This window comes from Lipophrys pholis (assembly GCF_963383615.2).
Source record: "Lipophrys pholis genome assembly, chromosome: 13".
Lineage (NCBI taxonomy): Eukaryota > Metazoa > Chordata > Actinopteri > Blenniiformes > Blenniidae > Lipophrys > Lipophrys pholis.
The window spans coordinates 3,552,984-3,576,740 of record NC_137632.1 but is presented as its reverse complement, the minus strand read 5'-3'; the positions used below and the strand labels follow the sequence as shown (position 1 = coordinate 3,576,740).

The 23,757-nt window shown below is 41.8% G+C and overlaps 1 protein-coding gene across 1 annotated transcript in view; it reads right to left on the bottom strand.

Annotated features, from left to right (window-relative positions):
- The window catches only part of itgav (integrin, alpha V), a 53,478-nt gene extending 34,776 nt beyond the window's left edge, over window positions 1-18,702 (bottom strand). The window contains exons 1-3 of the mRNA XM_080479133.1: window positions 18,162-18,702; window positions 11,038-11,165; window positions 192-283 (exon numbers count right to left, since the gene is read on the bottom strand). Of these exons, the coding sequence (XP_080335259.1) occupies window positions 192-283; window positions 11,038-11,165; window positions 18,162-18,337 (396 nt within the window). The 5' untranslated portion in view covers window positions 18,338-18,702. The remainder of the gene's footprint in view (window positions 1-191; window positions 284-11,037; window positions 11,166-18,161) is intronic.
- Between the last annotated feature and the right edge of the window lie 5,055 nt (window positions 18,703-23,757).

The window sequence follows — 23,757 nt, the reverse complement described above, 5'->3', positions numbered from 1 at the left end:
TAAAAATCAGGGGTTTTATGATCATATCATCATTTATGACCGAAAACATGTTCCCTCTCTATCACTACAACCACTTCTTCTTCTGCTGCTGCTTTTTTGTACATTTGGCATTTTTTCCCTATAGAATTGTTCCCACGTGAAAAAAAAAATGCACCTGAAGGTCACACGTGATTTAGTGTCGTCTTTCTTACCAGGATGTGTTGCCCGTTGGATCGTACCGAGGCACCAAACCATTGCTTGGACTTAAACTCCATTTGAACTCCCTGTGAATTCACCCTGTCGTCTGAAAAAAACAGAGAATAACAATCTCATTAAATTACATATTAGAAACTGATATATATATATATATATATATTGCAATGAGAGTTCTATTAAATGAACCCATTGAGATCCACCTTTTTCTTCAACGCCGTCATCTGAAACATTCAATAATATTATATATTCAACATATTCAGCACTGGTGCTCTACATAGAAACATGTTTCTTATATTTGCTTTCAATTAAACAATTAATCTTACTTATTTTATTAGCTTTGCCTTAATGAAGTTTTGACTTTCTTCTTTTTATGCATTTTTAATCGCATCATTTTCTTGTAAAGCACTTTGACTTACCTTGAGTCTGAATGGTGCAATAGTGTGTGTGTGTGTGTGTGTGTGTGTGTGTGTGTGTGTGTGTGTGTGTGTGTGTGTGTGTGGTATATACTCTTGCCTTGCCTCAGAAATGTGGCACCGTTCAAAAAGGGAAACAATCAGGCTTTCAAATGATAAGATTGATTTTAAAGAGGCATTATTAGGCCAAATGAATCATCTACCACACAATTTTTCTCAACTTTTTTGCAGAGTGTAGAAACCAAATTAAAGGCCTTCATTCATAAGTCTGTTGAACAGCTAAATGTTATTTTGAAAACAGAATTGGATTGAAAGACTTGAAACCAGTCAGTTTCAATCAAACCTAAAGAGCAGCAGCATTTTTCCAGGGAACAAGGAGTAATCGTTTTAAGCAAACCAAACGTCAACAATCCAAAATAAAAAAAACTTGAACTGTTCAGCAGTTTTCCAAAGTAAGAACCCGAACCTTTTAGGTACTTTTTTTCTGGAGTTCCTCTTTCCATTCAAAGTGGGATAAACTTAGAATCCATGCAACCCTGCCACCCTGACAGGCTATAAATGACCCGCTGACGGACTTCAGCCTCTCAGTCTGACAACAGATGGACAGACAGGATGTATATTTGAAGGACCACAGGAGTCGAGACACAACATGACAATCAGCTCAATCACACAGCCAGAGGAACATATAACTCAAGACTATTCTCTTCTTTCCATTCTTATAGCAGAATGGCTTTAGGCAGTAAAGTGATCCGCAACGATGGTTTTATTTTTGACAAAGTTCACGAGGCCGTGGTTTTTAAGGATCCACCGCACACGCTGAACACTTGACGGCTGCATTTCTGTCTCTACTGCTACAACTCAAACCATGTTGTTTGGGTTTTGCTTAATCTATGGGGTTGTTTAATGGCAAATGCAGACACTTTCAACATTTAAACGAGTTTGGTAGCAAGAGGGAACTTTTGGATTGGAATTTTTGATAATAGTGCCAATCCTTTATGTCAGGGGTGTCAAACTCATTTTCACCGAGGGCCACGTCAGCATCATGGCTGCCCTCCAAGGCCAAATGTAACTCTAAGACAGTAAAAATTTAACTAAATGTAACCAAATATAATGTAAAATAAATGCAACTACTCCTCAATTTTAGATAACTCTGACATTATTACTTATTCATATTACAAATATTACATATGCATTTGCATAGATATAAAAAAAATATATTTGCTAGTTGCTCTGTTAAGTCTAACCTTGTCATACTTACCTCGATGTTTGGTGTCAAAATGTGGACTTACATTATACTCTTCGACAACAGACACAACTCATAACACAAAAAACTGCTTTTTTCTCCTTGAAGTACAAACATGTATTCGCCTTCCCATCGTTCGCAAAACAGCCTTTCATCGGCGTAACTTTTTCTCTTCCTGGACATTTTGGGATCGTTTGTATTTCTCAATTCTACTTGTTGAAAATTGCATTGATGTTTATACACTGCAATCTTCAGGGTAATATCATTTTTATTTATTTATTCATTTGATTGGGACAACACACACTAACGTTGTCGCGCACACAGCTTTTTCACCGCCGTGTGCGGGTTCTCGCAGGGGGTTGTCCACTGTCGGGTCGGCGCAGGAAACATCTTAATCTGGACAGGCACAATGCAGAACTACATCTGTGTCAACAAAGGAACATGCAATTACCGTATTTTATAGAATATTTGAACCTGCGCTCACATGTTCCCAATAGACACGCACCCCAAGGCTTGCACTCCTGCACTGCGCATCTATTGGGATTTTTATTGTAAGACAATCAGAACTTTAATCCCTCTTGGGCCACATAAAATAATGTGGCGGGCCACATTTGGCCCGCGGGTCTTGAGTTTGACACATGTGCTTTATGTCTTCACAGTAATGGACAGTAACAACCTCCAGACTAAATGAGGGGCGCCAAACACAAGGGCCGTGGGCCAGAACTGGCCCTGCAAGAGGCTCCAATCCGTCACGCCAAACCAACGAGCAAATTGTAAAACTTTATGTAACGTCTGCCAGTCCAATGATTCAAACAATCAACCTTTCATTTCCAAGCCTGACCTCATGACCCACTCCGGGGTCAGTCATTTTCTGCATGTGTGTGTTTGTATGGTTTCTAAATCAAGAGGCTACAAATGATATATTGATGGAACTCCAGTCTGCCAACAGTATTACAACAGTATTGTTGTTGTTGTTGTTGTCAGCAGCACACAGTGGCCGGCCCTTCTCTGCTCCCAGATGACTAAAGACTTCAACGACCACACCACAATCCCAAGCTCTCAATCGCTGCTGAAATAAGAAGGAGTATTGGACAAATCTCTTGCTGACTGCTGATAGGGAGCAGAGATGACCTGTGGGATTTTCCCGTCATGGTGGGAGGCTTCGGCCTGCTGACAACAGTTGGCAGTGGATTATAAACTCCAGCGATTCTCTGAGGAAAGTTTGGCTGATGAAGCGTTTTAAGAGGATTGTGGTGCCCATCTCACATTGAGGGTAAAGTACCAGGGGAATGGGATTACCCCTCTGGCAATAAATGAGATGTTTCATGAATCTGCTATTATGTTGGTGAATCAGCCCACCATGATGCCAAGTGGGCACTGCCAGCTAGTTACCATCTCAACAGCACTGTCGCCATGGCGACAACCTGTCTCTTTGTTTGTTGTCTGTCAAGGGGAGGCTTCACACCCTAACCACAGAAGTTGGTCCATAGCAGTAACACTCAGAAACCAACATGACTAAGAGTCTGCAGCGACGGCCACAGTTCTGTGGTCACATTAATAATGTTATGTTGCTAATGCTGATGTCAACCTCACCTTAAACACATTTACACCTCAAGGCGGCGCAAACAAGAGTCAGTCAGCTATGCAGGTGATCAGGGTTTACCTTCAGACCAGGAATGTTAAAATAATTGTGGTTTTTCTCTTAAAGGGGCCAGATTATGCAGCTTTTCAACACTTCCACATGGTCTCGTTGGTCCACAAACATTGTATTCAAAGTTCATCACCCGTAATCCAGCTTTTCGTTGATTTTCCTCTATTTCAATATTGGATCATAGGAGCTGCATTCAGAATCTGCTGTGTCTGTGTGACCTGAACTGGCTCCGCCCACACATGCTCATATTGGGAAGAGGAGGAAGTACTTCCTCTCGTGGTGCCATGTGCCAGAGCAGAGCTGCCTAATTGTGGGAGGAGTCAAAGGGAGGGCCTACCTTGATTGGGATTGGCTAAACCCCCGATGACACTATATAGGGCTTGATTTCTGATTGGCTGGTTGGAGCAACACACTTTTTAAAACCTGAAACAAGCCAGGGAGAGAGAGGACAGACTGTCTTCACTTCTGGGACGTCAGTCCAGGTATGGGGACAATTATTACTGTTGGAAAACCATTAGAAAGTGAATTTTGCATAATATGACTCCATTAAAACTGCCTTCAAACATGGGAGAAGGATGCGCTGTGCAGTTGTAGCAATGTTGACCTAATTTTACCTAATCAAGCTAATAGACAACGTCATTTTGTTCTTTCATCCAGAGCGAAGTGCAGTCATGGGCCCCATCTTTATGTAAACCAGTACAATCTAATGTGACACAAACTTTTCCTCAACAAAAGTGAAACATCTTAGATTTTAAATAACAACAAACTGAAAGTGAAAGTACCCCTATTTGATTATTCAAAGAATCCCTCCATCCATTCTGTACCACTTTATTCAATCATGGAAGACTGAAGCTGAGCCCAGGTGACCATGAGCAAACACAGAGTACAAGCTGGACAGATTGCCCATTCATCACGGGAAAGTCACATACACTCACAGTCACACCTATACATGATTGTGCTTTTAACTGTAAGAGTAAACTGCAAACAAAACCAATGAATGCCAACATCCCACCAAAAGGCCCCCGGATTTAAACCGGGGATATTTTCAGTACGAGATAACAATGCTAAGCACTTCATCACTATGTGACCCAGAAGTGAACCTTATCAGGGCTATTGGACGAGATCAAAACATCTTGTAAACATGTTCCTAATAAAGTGGGAAGTGACTGTAGATCTAAGAATTTGGACAACATGAGTCAACGAGGTTAAACGATGACCAGCTGTTAGATGGACATAACGTTAAGGTTGCGTAAGACTGGATGTTGGCAGTCTCCTTTCAGAAATGTTAGGCACCAGTGTACTACGAATGAGATAAATTGATAAACGAAAGCCCCAGAAAAAATTCAATAAAAACCGCGACATTCAATAATGTACATTCACTACTACTATATTACTAAAACTATTGTTGAGCAACAAAATCTGATTTAGTCTTGTAACACAGATTTCACAAAATGTTTAAAAACCTGAGATCAGTAATAAAATTTAATTATATTAGCTTCAATTTTATACACTACGCTGAAACAATACAAAACGTGCCGCTTTGTAACCAATCATAAATGTTCATGTTCTTCAAAGGTCTAAACCAGGCAGCTTTCCCCTTTCAATACCTCAATATTACCACCTTCCTATAACTGGACAAGTCACCCCCCCCCCCCCCCCCCCCCCCAAACAAAAACTATCAACACGCAGAAATAACAAAAGCATGTGGTGTGTCACGGCCAGAACACAGCGGACTGAGTCAGGGTCATACCACAACACACACACACACACACACACACACACACACACACACACACACACACACACACACACACACACACACACACACACACACACAGAAAAATTCCAGTTAATTCTTTCCTCTAGTCCAGTAAAGCTCTGACCAATAATCACGCAGGTCAAGTTAACAACAAAGGCCTCTATTGTGTGTGCGCACACACACACACACACACACACACACACACACACACACACACACACACACACACACACACACACACACACACACACACACACACACACACACACACACACACACACACACACACACACACACACACACACACACACACACACACACACACACAGAGAGAGAACTAGGCCAGTCACTAAAAGCCCTGCAGCCAGGGGAATAACGTCTGAACACGTTGGGTTTCTGTCCCAGCCTGCAGAGGTTTGCGAGCTCCCAGTATTGCCAGTGACTTGCTCAAAGGCACTCCAGCCAGACGTCTTCCTGACTCAAAGGTCGGGCTATGAGGTGCGCAGTGTAGCTGAAAAGTAAACATCCTGTGCAAACCACCCCCTCCACAAGATTTACTGAGGCTGTTCAAGATTCATTCATCCTTTTATGGACATTCTGAGGCCTGAAACGACACACTGCATTAAGCCAGCCACCCAACAGGTATTTTAGTGTTACAAGAGCTGGATTAATCATATGACATGTGATTTATTCAGGAAAGACACCTGTCTGCAGGCCATACTGCAGTTGTTTATGCCTCACAGAAACACTTTTCGGACACAAAGAAAAGCCCCACTCTCTGGAAACAAGTGATTAAACTTATACATTTATAATGCATTAACTTATAAGCCCGTCTTGTTAAAATTCACCTGAAAGAAAATAAAGGCCCAGTTTACACTGCAACTTTTTTCAAATTAAAACTTTCGGTACATTTTGGGTGTCCGTTTAAATGACAACAGTGCTCAGAGTCACTGAAAACTTAACTTTTAGAAAACACTCCCACTCAGTCTCCATGGAAACGGGGGAAAATGCCACTTCCCTGAAACACAGCTCCGGCACATGCACACCACAGCAGTGGTAACTAGTTCTTCTGCACATGTGCAAACAATGTTTGCCTCCAGAGTGTTCATGACTCAATCAATCTAAACAATCGTGCCAACTTGCAGCCCGACATGCTGAGTACATCGTTTTCAGCATTTCTGCCATTTTCATGTAAATTGTTTTGAAAAGCTGCAGTGTCAACGCAACACTGAACAAATGCACCAGATAGGACAGTCACAGACCGCCAGGCTTTATTACCCTGTTACAAAACACTGGCTCTCTAGTAAAGAACATCCAAACTGACGTGATCGTGAGATGCTGAAATACTGTGGCCAGTCCTCACTTCACTATCAGAGCGACTTTAGTTGTTCTGACTCTTCATGTGGCTCGCTCACATGAAACGCTCCAGTTATTCCGATGTAGGATTTCACGCCATGTTATCATTTATAAACAAGTTTGCATAGAAAAATAAACGGCATGTTTTAGCACTTCTTGAAGGATCATCCACTAAGAAACACTGACTAAATTCTCTCTAATTAATACAATTATTACAGTTATTCCCTTTAATTATTACAATTGTTCACAAGTTTGAGTGTGTGTCAATGTCTTAGAATTTTTACGATTAGTGGAGGGGGGGGTTCCTTCCCCCAGCTTCAACAACTTGAGCTTGGATGAAGCAGGCAGCTGCAGACAATGGCCTTAATTATTCAAGAAGCAGTTACTAATGCAGAGAGATAACATGAAGAAGTTTTCCATTAACTTGCAAGAAATTCAAAAGTTTGAAAGTCTCTCTGGAAGCAACTCTCAGTATGTGACTGGTACTTCTTCATGTGCCGACTACTGAAGCCACAGTGTCTATGTTTTGTTTCTAGAAGGGGGCAGGGCATCACTATTTTAGAGTGTGTGGTGTGTTTGTTCCTACTTTCATGGCTGAGGGCTCCCGCGGAATACCAACCAGTACACAAACACTCCCAGCCGGCTTCGTCTCCTCGCCTCTGGCTCGTTACACTGATTCAGCCTGTCCTTCATTCACCTCTGATCCTCCGTCTTTCTTTAACACATTATCCAAGTTCCATTTGAGGATAAAATACATTTAGCATTGATTTTCAGAGCCGACCATTAAAACGAGGCTGTAAAGACTCTTTATGGTTTAGTGCGTTTTACTTTCATCAATCTGCACTACATTCTTCCTCTAGTTACTTCCAGTGAGCTGCATCTTTTACATTATTGAAATTTACAGTTTGTCTTTTTTTTACGTGTATTATAGTAATGAAGCATTTGATGCGTTTTATTTTGAAAGGACAGTGCAGCCAGAGTTACTTACATTATTACCACAGGAAAGGTTTGAGGCTTTGAGCACACGGAGCAGGAGGACATGGTTTAAACAGGGTCTCTAACATAAAAGTCAACATACCCGGGGTGCCACACCTTTTATACCCACACATGGCTTATCCATATAAACTGCGCGCATGTAAACACGCCTGAGTTTTAATAAAATGCAGTGTGGCTCCTGCACACGCTCAACAACTCGGAAGGAATCTGAGTGAGTTCTAACTTCATTTCAGTGCAGTCAGCATTATCATTAGGAGACGTGCCGCTTGTTCCAACAGGAACCAAGTTTCCCCAAAGGGAATCGTTTCACTTACATCATCGCAGGGATTGTTCCTAATCTACTAAACCTGATGGTCTAAGTGACGCTAGTTCACCGTTTTGGACTGGATTTTTACATTTCTAACCCAAGTCGTCAGGCGATTTTGGACTGACTTTATACTTTAGCACAACTGAATCATCTGAAGAGTGAAAAACAGGGAGGAGGGCATCTGACAAGACGCACACCAGTCTGGGCTGGCCCATGTCTGTTATTGAGTGCAGTCACCAGTGGTTTGGAAACGCTGCAGCTGCAGTGCTTCATTAGAGGACAACACACCTTTTGAAATACTACCTTTTGTACATTGTGCACTAACTGATTATCAGAGGTAAATCTTTATTGTGAGGCAATGGCGTTCACACCCAGCGAGACGCTGATAGGCAGCAGTAAACCAGCAGCTTTTAAACCACTTCCTGTGCCGTTCTGAACGCCGACCGATGGCATCATATACTGAGATTCTGCTCTGGGTGGTTGTGCAAAATAATCCTAATGAACTAAAATTGCACGAATAAATAAAACAGCGCGTTAAAGGATGAAGGAAACAACAGCTGATTTCTTTGCAGCCGCTCATAAGATTTGGTAATATGAGGAACAAAACGACTGATTTCTGCTCAGGCGTTCGAATGTAACACACATTTTCTCCTGCAAACTATTTCACTGTGTTTTCTGTTGGATGAACGATAAAAGACATGTTTGTTAGTTTAGCTTCATGAATTTACTTTTGTTGTTCCTTTGCTCATTTTGTTAACACAGTCGTAGTAAATGGTTCTTCTGCACATGGACCAACATTCTCCTTTACCTTTCTATGTGGGTGGAAGGTTTATTTTTCTTTCACTACTTTGAGAGTGTGAATCACTAGTATTCTAGTGTAAATCTGTGATGTAGTATGTGACATATTTCATTCATAAAATTCACACTGCCTTCTTTTTCCCTCATCCATCCATCCATTTTCTCCCACTAATCCGTTTCCGGGTCACGGCGGTGGCAGTCTGAACACTGTCACCCAGATCATATTGCACCGATTAAGAAGCTTTAGCCCACAGGAAGGTGGTGCCCGGCGTGGGACATGAACCCTCTACCTTGAGATAGCGAGTCTCATGCTCTACCAACTGAGCTCGCCGGCTCTTTTTCCTTCATATTTGAGTGAAACTGAAAATTACTTCAATTTTACGAAATAAATAAAAAAAATCTTTGGAGGATTTCAGGAGATTTCAACTAAGCATCGAGACAAACATCTCTTAAACAGCTGGAGTGCAGAGATTAAAAAAACATCAACAGGTCTTAAAGGTTAAAACACCTCACACACTAAGTCATCCTCAAAACACTTCGGTGAGGTTTGTTTTGACACAGCCATTAAAAATCCACCCACTGCACCACATTTAATTCAAATAGCGCCTAATGGTGACTAGTTGTTATTCTGAGGACATGATATCATATATTTTCCAGTTGAGCCTCACCCACTTCAACCCAGCAAGGAGAAATTAGTGCTGCAGGCAGAAATGTATCACAGTAAATACCTTATTGGCATCCAACATTTAAACAAAAGAACATTATCTACAAATGGTCTCTATTCATGTTTGTATTGATAAAGCAAAGGCAGTCCTCTAGTTATTTACCTCTGACCCCATTATACCCCACTTCTAAACAAGTTGGGACAAACTTCAGCTAATCGTCAGTCTTCTGGTTTCAGTCCATTTACAAGACAACGATTCTTGGCTCCACTGGAAAAGCTACATTTTGAAAACGGTTCCCAAGGTGTAACTTTATGAAAACACTCAGAACTTTTCTGAAATGCTGCTACTGTGCGTGCGCACCACGACCACAGTAACGTCTTCTGCACATGCTCAGTAGAAGGATCACTCTCCTTAAATTGTAAAACCTTTAAGTTTTTAACGTCTTATATGTGACATTTGTTCTATTGTAAAGAACAAAATGACTTCCCAATTGGTCGTGAATCTCTGAATCCGTCTCAACGTCTTCGAACTGTGCAACCGCAGAAAAGTGATGTTTGCTGGAAGGATAAACAGAAGAGTAGAGAACAGGAGTTCATGGACGAGTCCACACAGCTCCCGCCTCGACACACATTCCTGAATACGTCCGTACACGAGACAAACGGCGTCGCTCCGAGCTCAACCTTTATTATCCCATCAATAATACACTGTTAGTGCAAACTGAGAAAGCTGCCACGCTCTGTTATTTCACAAAATGAAAGTGTCTTTCAGCACCTTCAGCATTCACTGAAAATCACAAGTCGAAGGTTTGCACGTTTTTGACACTGAAGCTATCGAATGTATAAGTTTGACAGCTTCATGTTCACTTACTGTATATTGATCTTTTTCATTCTACATGACCTTCTCGTTTGTGTTTTATTTACTCAGGCCAACTCATTTGATTGTACCATACTGAGCAAAAGTTTTAGTCGATTTTACAAATGTAGGCAAACTCTTAAAAATTGAGACATTTAAACATTTATTTTATTATCAAATAAAGCAAATTTGAAAAATCAGGACTTGGGATGATCCAGAACTTGAATTCTCTTAGGGAAACCTTTTGGGTGAATTCTGGAGGAAGGTTGTGAAGACGAGACAGATCCCTGTCCCTTCACATCGTCCCAAACAGACTCCATGAAGTAGAGATCAAGAAACTGAAAAGAAAGTGAGCAGCGTGTGATCTGCTGCAGTTGTTTGTGATTTGAGCTGATCAGCGCGTCAAGATTGTTCTCAAGGTTTTTAAGCAGGTTTTTAATACCGGAGCTCACGTTACATTATGTGGTGGTTCACAGAGAAACACTTCAAATACAATATGGCTTTTTACTATGAGGCAGTCATGGAAATACACAGCAGGAACCAACTTCCCTGTAATCACACAGAAACATTATCTTCACCCACACTTTCTCACTCAAACCTCGATGGTAAAGACAAACCAGAATCCACTTTTACATAAAAAAAACACCCCCAAAAAAACCAAAAAGTAAATTAGGCTCCTGACGGCTTGTGTGTTTATTCAGGAAGGAAATGCAGGGTATCCAAGACCGACTCTGAAAGCCTAAATGAGTCCCTGCCTTGCTGCATCAACATGAAACGTCAGCGATTTGGGCATTTTTGGTACCTTTGTCATCAAACAGCAGCTGCTGGCAGGCTGTGGAGCTTCTCCAGGGGCAGCTGTACACAGCGCCCGTCTCCAGCACGGTGCCGGAGGTGGTGTTGGCTCGAGGAGCTCCGATCAGCACGTCGGAACTAAAGAGGGAAAAAGACAAGAAGTTACGCAAGGATAGAAAAAACAAAGGCAAAAGAGTCAAACAAAATAAAAGTTGGAAAGATATTCAGCAGGTAACACAAATTGAACTCGTAGTAATTTTGACCAATGGAGCGCAACGTGACAGCGAGTAGCTTCTGACAATCCTCTGCGTACGAAGCATAAATTAGGCTTAAATCTCGTTTAAGAAGTTTTGAACAGGTTTAGGGTGAGGGGACCGCCGTGTCAAAATTCTTTCATCTGTATGGGATTTAGTCAATAAAGTTCTAAAGTAGGGCTGAGCAAAAGATCCATGTCATCGATTTATCGACTTAGTAGAAATTTTTATTTTTTATTTTGCAAATTCAAGCCCCCCCCCCCCCCCACACACAAACACAAACACTCATTTTTTCAGCATTTTTCGCATTCTGTTCTACCGTTCCTGGATTTCGGTAGTTGCTGTTGCACTTTTGCTTAAACCTGGTTAAAGCTTGAATTTGTTGAATGACGGAGCCTCATTTACTTTTTATTTGGGGATTTTTTTTTTTTTAGATGCATTTCGCCCGGCCCTATTCTAAAGTACTTTGATGCGCGAGATGGAGCGTTAGTCTGTGAAAAAAATTACGAACCCGTCTAATAATTACACATATTTAACATAGAGTTGATCTCAGGCCACACACTCCCTCATTAAATTAATGCACCTCACCTACATGCTTAAGTTCAACAGAAATTCAAGTTTAAACGTCTTGGAGTTCAACAACATCCATAAAATATGATTTGATTTACATCCGCAGTTGCCTAATAACTGTGCATGTTAACATACATACAGATATATATATCGTGCACTAGCACCATGTGTTTTCTGCCTATAGCAGTTTAATTCAACTTTATCTAAATAGTGCTGAACACAACCAGGCGGTCTGGCCGAGGACAGGGAGGCACTACAACACAGTGTGAGTGCTTTCATGCTACAGCCGTTTGTACACGAGACGTCTCAACACACTTCAACCTCCTCCCACAGTCCAGAGACACACGTGTTCAGTTTATTGGCGACCAAGTCGTCTGGAGCCGTTTGTCAAGGTGTGTCTCTCTGCACTTCCCCTGAGCAGAGGGAATCCTGGCCTGGATCAGGGAGGATTCTCCAACCCAATAGTGGTGCAGAGTGGAGCCGAGGCTTTGCACAGTCTGAGCACCTTCTCTGATTTTCTGACAAACGATTCAAATATTTCAGCAGCGTCAAGACAAAATGACCACATTTCTGGGGGTCGTCCGCAGGATTTCTGTCGCGCTTCATAACGACACGTCCATTAGATTTAGGCCCGTTTGGAGCAGGAGGCATTGAAAACCTGCATGGTGCTGGAAAAACTGGGCTTTCTCCTGCAAACACTGAATTAATCAATGAAAACATAAAAATTAAAAAAAAGACAGTTGCTTGGGGAGAACAAGAAGAAATAGGATTGAAGCAGTTGTTTTCTTCTTCTTCTGCTCGGTTTTAGTATCCAAGTTTGACAAATAGCTCCGTTTTGTAATCATGTGGGTGGGTCAAATATTTGTCATGACATCGGGGTAAGACGCAGAGTGTAAATCCACCGCTGCAGGAGCTTTATGCTGGCGGGAACGCTGAGGGGGAGTGTTTTGCTATCGTTCCAAACAGAGGCTCCGCAAATAAAACAGGAAACAAGAGCAGGAGGAGTACAGTCATGATCCGACTGGAAGAAAGACGTCTGAAGAGCTCCAGTGCAACACAAACTTATTTAATCAACTTTCCACGGAGGGGACCAAGGCGTTTCTAGAACCTGAGGCTGCAACCTCAGTCTGAGGAAAAGTTGCTTATCAGTAATGTGACTTGCGCAATAATTCCTCCTTCAAACTGAAGACTGCTTTTTCAACTGCTAAATAAATACATTCCTCCATTGTGTAAGAAAACGTCCTGCTTACACCAAATGCATGATGAGAAGAGTTTAATTAATGATGTGCTTTTAGAAAAACTGCTCAAATTGGAGTGTAGTGCAAAGGTTCACGCTGAGGTTCGTTCATAGGTCAGTTAGGGCGAGCCAAACATGCTAACGGCTGTAACGCCTGCATTCCTATAAGCAGCAGAGTTTATTTCCATGTTGGTCTGTAGTGAAACAGGAACTGGGAAGATTGTAGTCAGTAAAAACACTTCAGGTGGCAGGATGGTGCGAGCACGTTCACCGTCCTGGTTTTCCCTCAAATCCCAAAAACGTACATTTTGAGGGTTAATTGGAGACTCCGTTTCCACGGCAACGCTTTCTGCTGCATTCTGGGTGTCTGTTGACACGACGACGACGCTCGGCACTGAAAACCCAGGAAAAGCTGGGAACTCCGACTTCGTGCAAACGGGAGAAAACGCTCCGATTGTGAAACGCTGCTACTGCGCATGCTGCTGCAGTGATAATTCTTCTGTGATAAAGTGATAAATCTATTCTGAGCAGATGGACAATAGCGATAGTGTCATGACTCCCAGTCCTTACTGTCCTGGGACTTGGTACATTTATTTTGACAGTCACAATAATAGTGCAACTTCGTGGTCCATACGAAGGTCTTGTGTTCTCGCCATTGTTTATGTTCAGAGCGTGTTGTTCTCTGTGTGTGTTGTCAAGGAAAGGCATTAGGAGGCTTCCTATAGGAGTCAGGGAGAGACCGTCCCGTTGTGACCGTCGGACTGCACTTCCACTAGGTCAAGGGTCCTCAATTCCGGGCCTCGAGGGCCGGTGTCCTGCATGTTTTAGGTTTCTCCCGGTTGCAACACACCTGAATCCAATAAGGGGCTCCTTACTTGGCTTTTTTACAAGCTAGATGATGACATCAACATCAGATCGAGGTGTGCTGAAGCTGGGAGAGAGCTAAAACGTGCAGGACACCGGCCCTCGAGGCCCGGAATTGAGGACCCCTGCACTAGGTGATGGAATAATAATACGGCGGCGGCGAAAATTTGTGACGTCTGCCGTCGTGAAAAAACTACAAATGTCCGAAAATAGACGACAAAAAGCACATTTCTACCAGTTTCCCCTGTGGATCTAACCGCTGATATAAACTGAAATATCTCAAGGTTTGAATGTGAATCAGGGAAAGAGGCTGCAGGCTCCGAGGAAGTAAAGTGAAACGGCTGCCAGGAGAATAAACAACCAATCAAACGGAGAATAGGCTTTACTTTACTTTACTGTGTTCGTTTTACAACATCCACAACATTCCTGGTTGGGATCTGGGTTCTACATGATTTAAAGTTGCTCAAGCTATAGTATTGCACTGGCGACTTAACATGATCTGCTTTGAGTCATGGTGAGTTTCCCTGAACGCCGGGACGAGCGGGTCCCTTTAAATGTTGTCGCTGCAAGGAATTGTGGGGGAACATGATCTGTTCTCCTTTGGTAAAGGATGCATCAGTGTTTCCTCTGCTAAAGGAGGTTCTAAAAGAACCACTGAGCCTCTTTTCCTCAGCTTATTGAGAATTCCAACGCTCCTTATCATGGCCGCCACTTAAACACCAGGACAGGAGGGACTAGTCGTCGTTTTCAAAACGTCGTCGTGTAAACGCAAAGCTTTTCTAAAGCGAGAACACAAAGAGGACGGGACACCTGGGATGTTGTGTAAAAGAGGCTGAACGTCCCTACCGGTGTGTCTCTCCGTCTATTCAGGATGTAGCCTGCCTTCGCCCACGATGAGCCCATATCAGCTGGAATGAGTTTCACACTTACAGGCTTTACTCAGTATCAGTATGACAACATGAATATCCGCCAAGCCAGAGCGGGGCGTTCTACAGGAACATGCAGGGGGAAATAACGCTGCCGTCAATCATCTGCCTGGTACGAGTTGGATTAGTGGCTTCTAAGGGCGTGTCAAAGGAGGAATTGAAGGCTTCGCATCGTAACGTGAAAACAATAATAAAAAGCTGGGACTTTAAAATCACCTGAAACATGAACATGAGAGCTTAAAACCACTCGGTTGTCCTGAAGCAAAACACTGGAGCAGTGAAGAGGAGGGTGTGATGAAGGATGACCAGGAGACATAACACCAGGTTGTTTAGGGAATGTGGCTCTCGCTCCACTACTGCTCTCTAAACACTGATAAAAAATACACTGATGTTCACATCTCGTGCAAGAAGCTGAACAAAAAAGGTGAATAATCAGAATCTGGACGTGTGACTGCCGTCAATCAAGAAGGGAAAACTGGGCCGTCGTTTCATGATCATTTAATTCTGCTTATTGATCAGTAATGATTGGAAATCCTATCAAATCTATTCTGTTGGCTGTTAAAAAAGACAATGGTTGTTTTTTGAATAAGATAATACCGACTGTAAATGTTTATCTTTAAATTAAGTCATTTGATTGTGTTTATTTAACGTGTACTAATAACAGGGTGTACTGCAGTTCTTTAGGAGGCGATTGTCCTAAAACCTCAGAATGAGTGTAGAAGAGAAACGCCAACAGCTTCATGATAAACACACCTGAGGATCAGTGAAGTGAGACCAGAGCCAGCAGAACCAAAGGTTCTGACATTTTAAGAGACAGACGACTTCTTTCCTGCAAAATTTAGATTCAAACTAAAATACTTTTTTAAAGTATTTATCTTGTCCCAGGATCCACCGTATGGTAAAGACATGTCCCAGGATCCACCTGAGACATGTCAGTCCCACTTTCTAAGTTTCTAAAGGTTAAAAGTTTATGTTGACTGGACCCTTTTCTAGGTTAAGCTGCTCGATGTTTATAATGCTGGGAGAGCCTTAGTTTACTGAACTCATCTTAAGTTTACTAAACTGATCTTTAGTTTACTGAACTGATCTTTAGTTTACTGAACTGATCTTTAGTTTACTGAACTCATCTTAAGTTTACTGAACTGATCTTAAGTTTACTGAACTGATCTTTAGTTTACTGAACTGATCTTTAGTTTACTGAACTCATCTTAAGTTTACTGAACTGATCTTTAGTTTACTGAACTCATCTTTAGTTTACTGAACTCATCTTAAGTTTACTGAACTCATCTTAAGTTTACTGAACTCATCTTAAGTTAACTGAACTGATCTTTAGTTTACTGAACTCATCTTAAGTTTACTGAACTGATCTTAAGTTTACTGAACTGATCTTTAGTTTACTGAACTCATCTTTAGTTTACTGAACTCATCTTTAGTTTACTGAACTCATCTTTAGTTTACTGAACTCATCTTAAGTTTACTGAACTCATCTTTAGTTTACTGAACTCATCTTAAGTTTACTGAACTGATCTTTAGTTTACTAAACTGATCTTTAGTTTACTAAACTGATCTTTAGTTTACTGAACTGATCTTTAGTTTACTAAACTGATCTTTAGTTTACTGAACTGATCTTTAGTTTACTGAACTGATCTTTAGTTTACTGAACTGATCTTTAGTTTACTGAACTGATCTTTAGTTTACTGAACTCATCTTTAGTTTACTGAACTGATCTGCGGTCTCACTCTCCAGACATACATGAATTACATCTTGTACTTTGTGTTCTTTAGTGAAGCCTGTGCTATTTTTTATAGTCTTGTACTATTTCACATAGTCTGTCCTCTCTCTCATAGTCTGTCCTCTCTCTCATAGTCTGTCCTCTCTCTTAGTCTGTCCTCTATTTTACAATATGTCCTCTCTCTCATAGTCTGTCCTCTCTTTTACAATCTGTCCTCTCTCTCAGTCTGTCCTCTCTCTCATAGTCTGTCCTCTCTCTCTTACAGTCTGTCCTCTCTCTTAGTCTGTCCTCTCTCTCTTACAGTCTGTCCTCTCTCTCATAGTCTGTCATCTCTTTTACAATCTGTCCTCTCTCTCTTAGTCTGTCCTCTCTCTTACAGTCTGTCCTCTCTCTTACCGTCTGTCCTCTCTCTTACCGTCTGTCATCTCTTTTACAATCTGTCCTCTCTCTTACAGTTTGTCCTCTCTCTTAGTCTGTCCTCTCTCTCATAGTCTGTCCTCTCTCTCTCTTACGGTCTGTCCTCTCTCTCTTACAGTCTGTCCTCTCATAGTCTGTCCTCTCTCTTACCGTCTGTCATCTCTCTCTTACGGTCTGTCCTCTCTCTCTTACAGTCTGTCCTCTCATAGTCTGTCCTCTCTCTTACCGTCTGTCATCTCTCTCTTACGGTCTGTCCTCTCTCTCTTACAGTCTGTCCTCTCATGGTCTGTCCTCTCTTTTACAAACTGTCCTCTCTCTCTTACAGTCTGTCCTCTCATAGTCTGTCCTCTCTCTCTTACGGTCTGTCCTCTCTCTCTTACAGTCTGTCCTCTCACAGTCTGTCCTCTCTCTCATAGTCTGTCATCTCTCTCTTACAGTCTGTCCTCTCACAGTCTGTCCTCTCTCTCATAGTCTGTCATCTCTCTCTTACAGTCTGTCCTCTCTCTCTTACAGTCTGTCCTCTCTCTTACAGTCTGTCTTCTCATGGTCTGTCCTCTCTCTCATAGTCTGTCCTCTCTCTCCCACAGTCTGTCCGCTCTCTCATAGTCTGTCATCTCTCTCTTACAGTCTGTCATCTCTCTCTTACAGTCTGTCCTCTCTCCTGCAGTCTGTCCTCTCTCCCACAGTCTGTCCTCTCTCTCCTGCAGTCTGTGCTCTCTCCTCTCTGTTCATCCCTGCAGGATCTCTGCCTGTTGACCTGGAAGTTTGTGATCTGTGCTTCATTCCCACATCAAGTCAGCGATGTGTGAATTGGTTTAGTCTCAACTTGTTAGTTTCTCTCTGCCTGGGTCGGATTTTAACTGCAGGGCTCTCCTGGTCTCTGGGTCTCCTGGTCTCTGGGTCTCCTGGTCTCTGGGTCTCCTGGTCTCTGTATGGTTCTGGTCTCTGGGTCTCTGCATGGCACTGATCTCTGGATGGTCCCGGTCTCTCTAGTCTAGATGGCAGTGAGGGTCTCATGTTGGGTCTTTCTCGGGAGGTGATGAGGACTCTGCTCTGACCTCCTGAACTCAGAGCTCCTCCACACACTTTAACATTTCCTCCTGGTAAAACGCCTTTAAAAAGCACAAATCTTACTTCTGGTTGTTGGGCGTCTTGAAGAAGTCCACGGAGAAGCCGAAGTAGCTGCCCTCCGGTCCGGAGTACACGAAGGGTTTGTCCACATCCAGGTTGAAGGAGCTGCCGCAGCGAAGGAGCGCGGCCAGCAGCGCGAGCAGCGCGAGCAGCCCGGCGGCGGTCCGTCCTCCGGCCATGGCTGCAGCTGGAGACCCGGGGAGGAGGAGCACTCAGTAAAGCCCGGCTCGGGTCGTGTCCCCACGCACTTTTCTTCCCGGTGATGTCGGAGGCTCTGCCCGGGGAGAGCGAGCCGTCATGTAAAATGTCAAACACGGTGTCGCTCGGTACCGGAGACGGTGAGCCGTCACAGAGCACACTCTCCTCGCTTCGAGTCCCGGACGAACCGGCGGCTGGTCGGGCTGTTTAAAGCCGATAAAAGATGTAGAATTGCGGATACAAGCTCGAGGAGAGGCCGCAGCCGTGAGTGTGCGTGTGTGATAAGAATAAGTGTGTCAGACGCAGACTCGTCCCGGCCAGCGCGAGTCAAGCTGCTTTGTCCATTAAAACACATCCGGCTGCGAACCTTCGACGTAAAAGTAGCACTCCAGATATGCAACCAATTATTATTATTATTATTATTATTATTATTATTATTATTATTATTATTATTATTATTATTATTATTATTATTATTATAGCTGGTCTCACTGGGAGAGTTTAAGGCCCTTTTACAGCACCTGGAAACAATAAATTGACCTTGTTCTTGTTTTAGCTCATTTATTTTTAACTAGTTTATACTTTTATCTTTCATATGCTCTTACTCTGTGACTGTAATTTCATTTGTTCCTGTCTTTATGTACTTGTCTTCTCTGCTATTTCTTAGTTTTAAGAGCATTTCAGTATTATTTTTATACTGAAAACTGGTTTTATGTACTGCTGCCAGGACACAATTGTAAAAGAGGTTAGTAATCTCAATGTGGTTCTCCTGACTAAATAAAGGCTAATGAAATGCAATGAATTATTATTCTTATTCTTATTCTTATTCTTATTCTTATTATTATTATTGAGCCATTTTCTACAGGTACAATTGAAATGAGACTCACATTAACCAGTATTTTGGGTTACTTGTACTAATACGCAATACATTTTTAGGCATCCATTTACATGACAATGTTTCAAGTGAAAACGCAGCATTTTTTAATTACTTTTATTTAATTAATTTATCAATTTGGACGGGACAGTGCATATTAATGTACAAATATTCTCATGACTTTTCATCAGGTTGCTGTAAATAAGCTGGATTTAGCACAAGGCCAATTTCCCTCAGTTGTCCCACACGTTTTTGTGTTTTAATTTCAGGAATTTTTTTACTCGAAGTATTAAGTAAAAATACATCTTTTGTTTTTTTTTTGAAACGTCTCAGACGTACTTGCTGTTTAAGTGGAGATGCATCGTTGTTGCATTTTCTTTTCAGAAAAGTTTCACGATTACCAGATGTTTTATAGGGAAAATGTAAAATTTTTGCATTTTTAGTTTTTAAAAAAGTTTTATTTTTATGGAGTTTCAAGTGAAAATTTTTGCATTTTCGTGTCAGAAAAGTTTTATGTATACAGTACATTGCAATATTTTGAATATTATGTCCGTTTACATGGAGACAAAGCAAGGGTATTTTCAAAAAGTTCCATCTTGGGAGCCGTTTCCCAAAAATCTCTTTTCAGTGGCTCGGAGCGCCGTTATTGTCCAAACATGCACCTAAAACTCAACGAAAGTTCTCCGTTTCCACTTCAAACAGGCCCTAAGATCAAATGCAATACAATCAGACTTTCTGATCTACTTTCTCTGAATTTTACCTTTAATGTCTAGTGCAAACAATTTCTATTTTAGATTGTGCTGCATTCAATGTTTGAATGCTGATCGAGCAACATGATGCTCTTATTCTGAAGGCAGGTGTTTTTCTTTAAATCTTCGTCGTGGTTTGTCTGCAGCAGCTTTATGGGTGCAAACAACAGGAAGTTCATTCCGTCGCATCAGACTGAAGGAGCACTGGGGACACCCAATAAGGGTTTTTTGTATTTTTTATTTATTTTTAATTGTCACGTGCTGTTTCCTGTCCAGCTTTCACACATCTTTCAGGGTCATGAACTGATGATGATCAGCGGTTTGTTACATCATGTACAGCACAGAATAGAGCTGTCAAACAATCTGTGGTACACTGAACACTAGGCTGTTAATATATTGTAAACATGTTTTAAGGTTGAGAAGGGCGAACTCGCCTAATGTTACCTGCTTAAAGCTATAGGTCAGAGCTAGAAACGTAGAAGAAGCTGTACTGAAGAAACGCGCTTGTACCTTGTTCACGACAGAACTTAAGTTTGAGATAAAGTTATTTTGACCACGATGCAATACAATCAAAGATTGAAAAAGTTTTTACCTATAGAGCACTTTTAAATAAATACATATCTACACTCTCAGGAGACATTTTTAATGTAATTGAACATTAAAAGACATTAAAATCCTAATGTAGGGGCTAATATAGTCCAGAGGAAGTCTGTTTATACTACAAGTATTCATCTAAATATGATCTTCTGAACTTACTAACTGTATTTCTAAGATGGAAATGCTGTCAATTGTCCGATGTTTTATGAGGACGGATTACTTACAGTTAAATAAAATGTTGAATTTTCGTAGCTATTCCATATTGTTGAAATAAAGCAATGTTTGCACAATGTTTTCAATTGAAAACCGAAAACCTTCGTTGCATTTTGGGTGTCGTTTCAAATGAAAATGCATCTTTACAAAAACTTTTCAAAACGCTCCAACTCTGTTTTCGATGGAAACGAGAGAAATGCCAGTTTTTGAATCCGCTACGACGCGGTCTCTGTGTAAAGGGGGAAACACAACTTTTGTGAACCACTACACGGTGCACTACGGCTGTAGGAAACAGTTCTTCTGCACATGCCCATGTTCTATTGTCCATCTACTGATGGACAATAAAACAATGTTTCCTCCGTGGTGTCATGACTCCCGGTCCGTGTTCTCCTGGGACTGGGTAGTTTTATTTTGAAAGTCACCGCAATTACAATCCAACTTGGTCGTCAGATGGATTTTAGTGTGTAGTGGTGCAGAACTCAAGATCTCTGCTGATCTCTACACCCGCCTCAAGACCACATTTTAAGCTGGAATTCTTGACTCAGTCCTGTTCTGGTCTTTGGTCTCGACTCTGATTGTCTTGAAACTGATTGAAGGATCTCGACGGTCCCAAAGGGACCGTGTGGTCAGTGGTTGTGGGAAAACCCTTGGTAAAACACTGAAAGATCTGGAGATTAAGATTCTTCATTGCTGGCTTTAATGTATTTCTTTTCTTTCTTTGTAAAGCTTGACTCCAACACTAACATCTACACGTATCATAAAGCTGAAGGCCACCAGACTCAGATCTGCTCCAGATCTCAGAGCGTGACATATCCAACCCTCTATGACCTCTTGCATCCTCCTCAACGGGGACAGACACCGGAGTTGATGGGCAACAACTTTGTAATCCAGCATTAAAATATGCTAAGTGTTTGAGTGGAGTGGGATTAATACGATGTTCTGCTGCTCACAGTACATCACTATACAGTACGTCTATCATTGAAAACCTGCAAATACTTTAGTCATTTTGAAGCTTCTGAGGACACGTCATCAATTAAACTCCGATTTTATGACCGACCAAGAAATGATTTTAAACAATCCTGACTTACACGAGTCTGAAAAGGTTCATCTCGAGCTATTGACCTACATAAACAAACACTGCGTGATGGATTCAGCTGGAATCGACCTCCACCCTGACGCCGTTCACCATTTTTCCTACAGGCGCTCCGGTCTGCGTACACTAACGGCTCAGATGTGGACACAACAAGCAAGCGGAGAGGTTTTCGTCTTATTTGGCCATGAGCTGCTCTGAATCACCGCTACAATGAAGTGTACGCTCAAGAATGTGTGGCAGGACTCCCATGAGACGCACCCGAGGGGGGAGGTTTTGTGTTTTTGTGCTTTAAAGAGATAGAATTGCTCTGTAATGCGTGCACTGTGACACTGCTGGCGACGGTACAAGGAACGTCGACGTGTGGATTGCTGTTGTTAAGTATTAAAAATAGTGTTTTACAGGGGAAGAAGTGTCAGACTGTGGATGGGAACAGACATGCTGGTGTGTTTGTGTAAGAGAGAGATGGTGTAATGGACATTGTGTAAGGCGTAACTATGCAGATTACGTACCATGTAGTGCGCAGACACATGTAAGCCTGGCTGCAATGCCGTGGAAAACGACTGTTGAATCTTTAAGAGGACCGATTTTAGCTGTAAATGGGAGGAGATTGAGGTCGTTTTTACACAATGAGAACATTTTGGCTGACCCACTGTGAACTGGAACTGGTAATTTGCTGCGGGAGGATTAAAACCTCATGCGTTCTTTCAGTCGGGATAAATATTCTGGGTGAGTGGGTCAGCTGACACGACGTTTGGCTGCTCTATGGTTTGCATCTACTGCACTTCATAACTTTGTTTTTGAAAAGTGCAGTATGATATGAGAGCACCACCTGGAGTGGGAGCCAGGACAAGCAGAGCTCAGTAAAAATGTATCTTATTCTAATGATTGTTGGCTAAGAAAGGCCTGTTTCTGCTTCATGCCAGAAACGTCGAGCAGTGAAGTTCTACAGTTTATTGGTTGAACATTTCAGTTTAACTCAATGTGCAAACAATTAACATTCACTAACATGGAATGTCCGTTCGTTGACACGAAGAGCATGTTGGACTTTTTACCCTTCAGGTGGAAAGATGATCAAATCAGGTATGTTTGGTTCTGCTGTTCAGCTTTACAGTAAGTATGACTCCAGTCTGAAGGTACTTGTGATGTGAGAATTACAAGTATGATGGAGTTAAAGGTGTCAGAGTTAAATACGATGTAGGGAAACAATTTGCTCAGAAGATCTTGTGGAGCTGTTAAATGTAGATTTATAAGTGATGGTACACTATTGTAGTTAATAAACCAGAGACGGGGATCGTGGTGCTTTAAATCAGAACCAGAGCAGATATATTATTTCACACATCCTTCACAGACGTGAGGTGAGGACGAGGTTAAAAACACAAACCATCTTAGAAACACTCCCTTACATTTGGTACAAGTTGGAAAAACTTGTTGCCACTAATACATTCATGTATCCCTCAATCAGTCCATCGGTCCGCCTCAGCGTCGCTCATACCAGCTTATCTGCAGATTTATAAATCTTTCTGCACTGAAGAAAGTAAGTGAGGACTTCTCCTCATGTGAACTTTCTGTTTGAACAGATTTCAGCCTTTATGATATCTTCCTGTTTGCCCACATCTGAACCATCAGAACTAACTGTCCACCACGCTCTCCAACTCGCTTGTTTCTGAAGTTGTTTCAATCTTTTTTCTCTTTTGTTGAACAACAAACCTTCAGAAACACCCGCTCTTTAAATTAGCTGTGATAAATGTGACACTTCAAGATGTTTTAATATTTCATGGACTCAGACAAAGTCGTCTTCCTCAAAAATAGTTTGATTCAGTGTGAACAGACACAGACGAGACTCTTCTTTGGTTTCCTCATTACATCATCGCAACT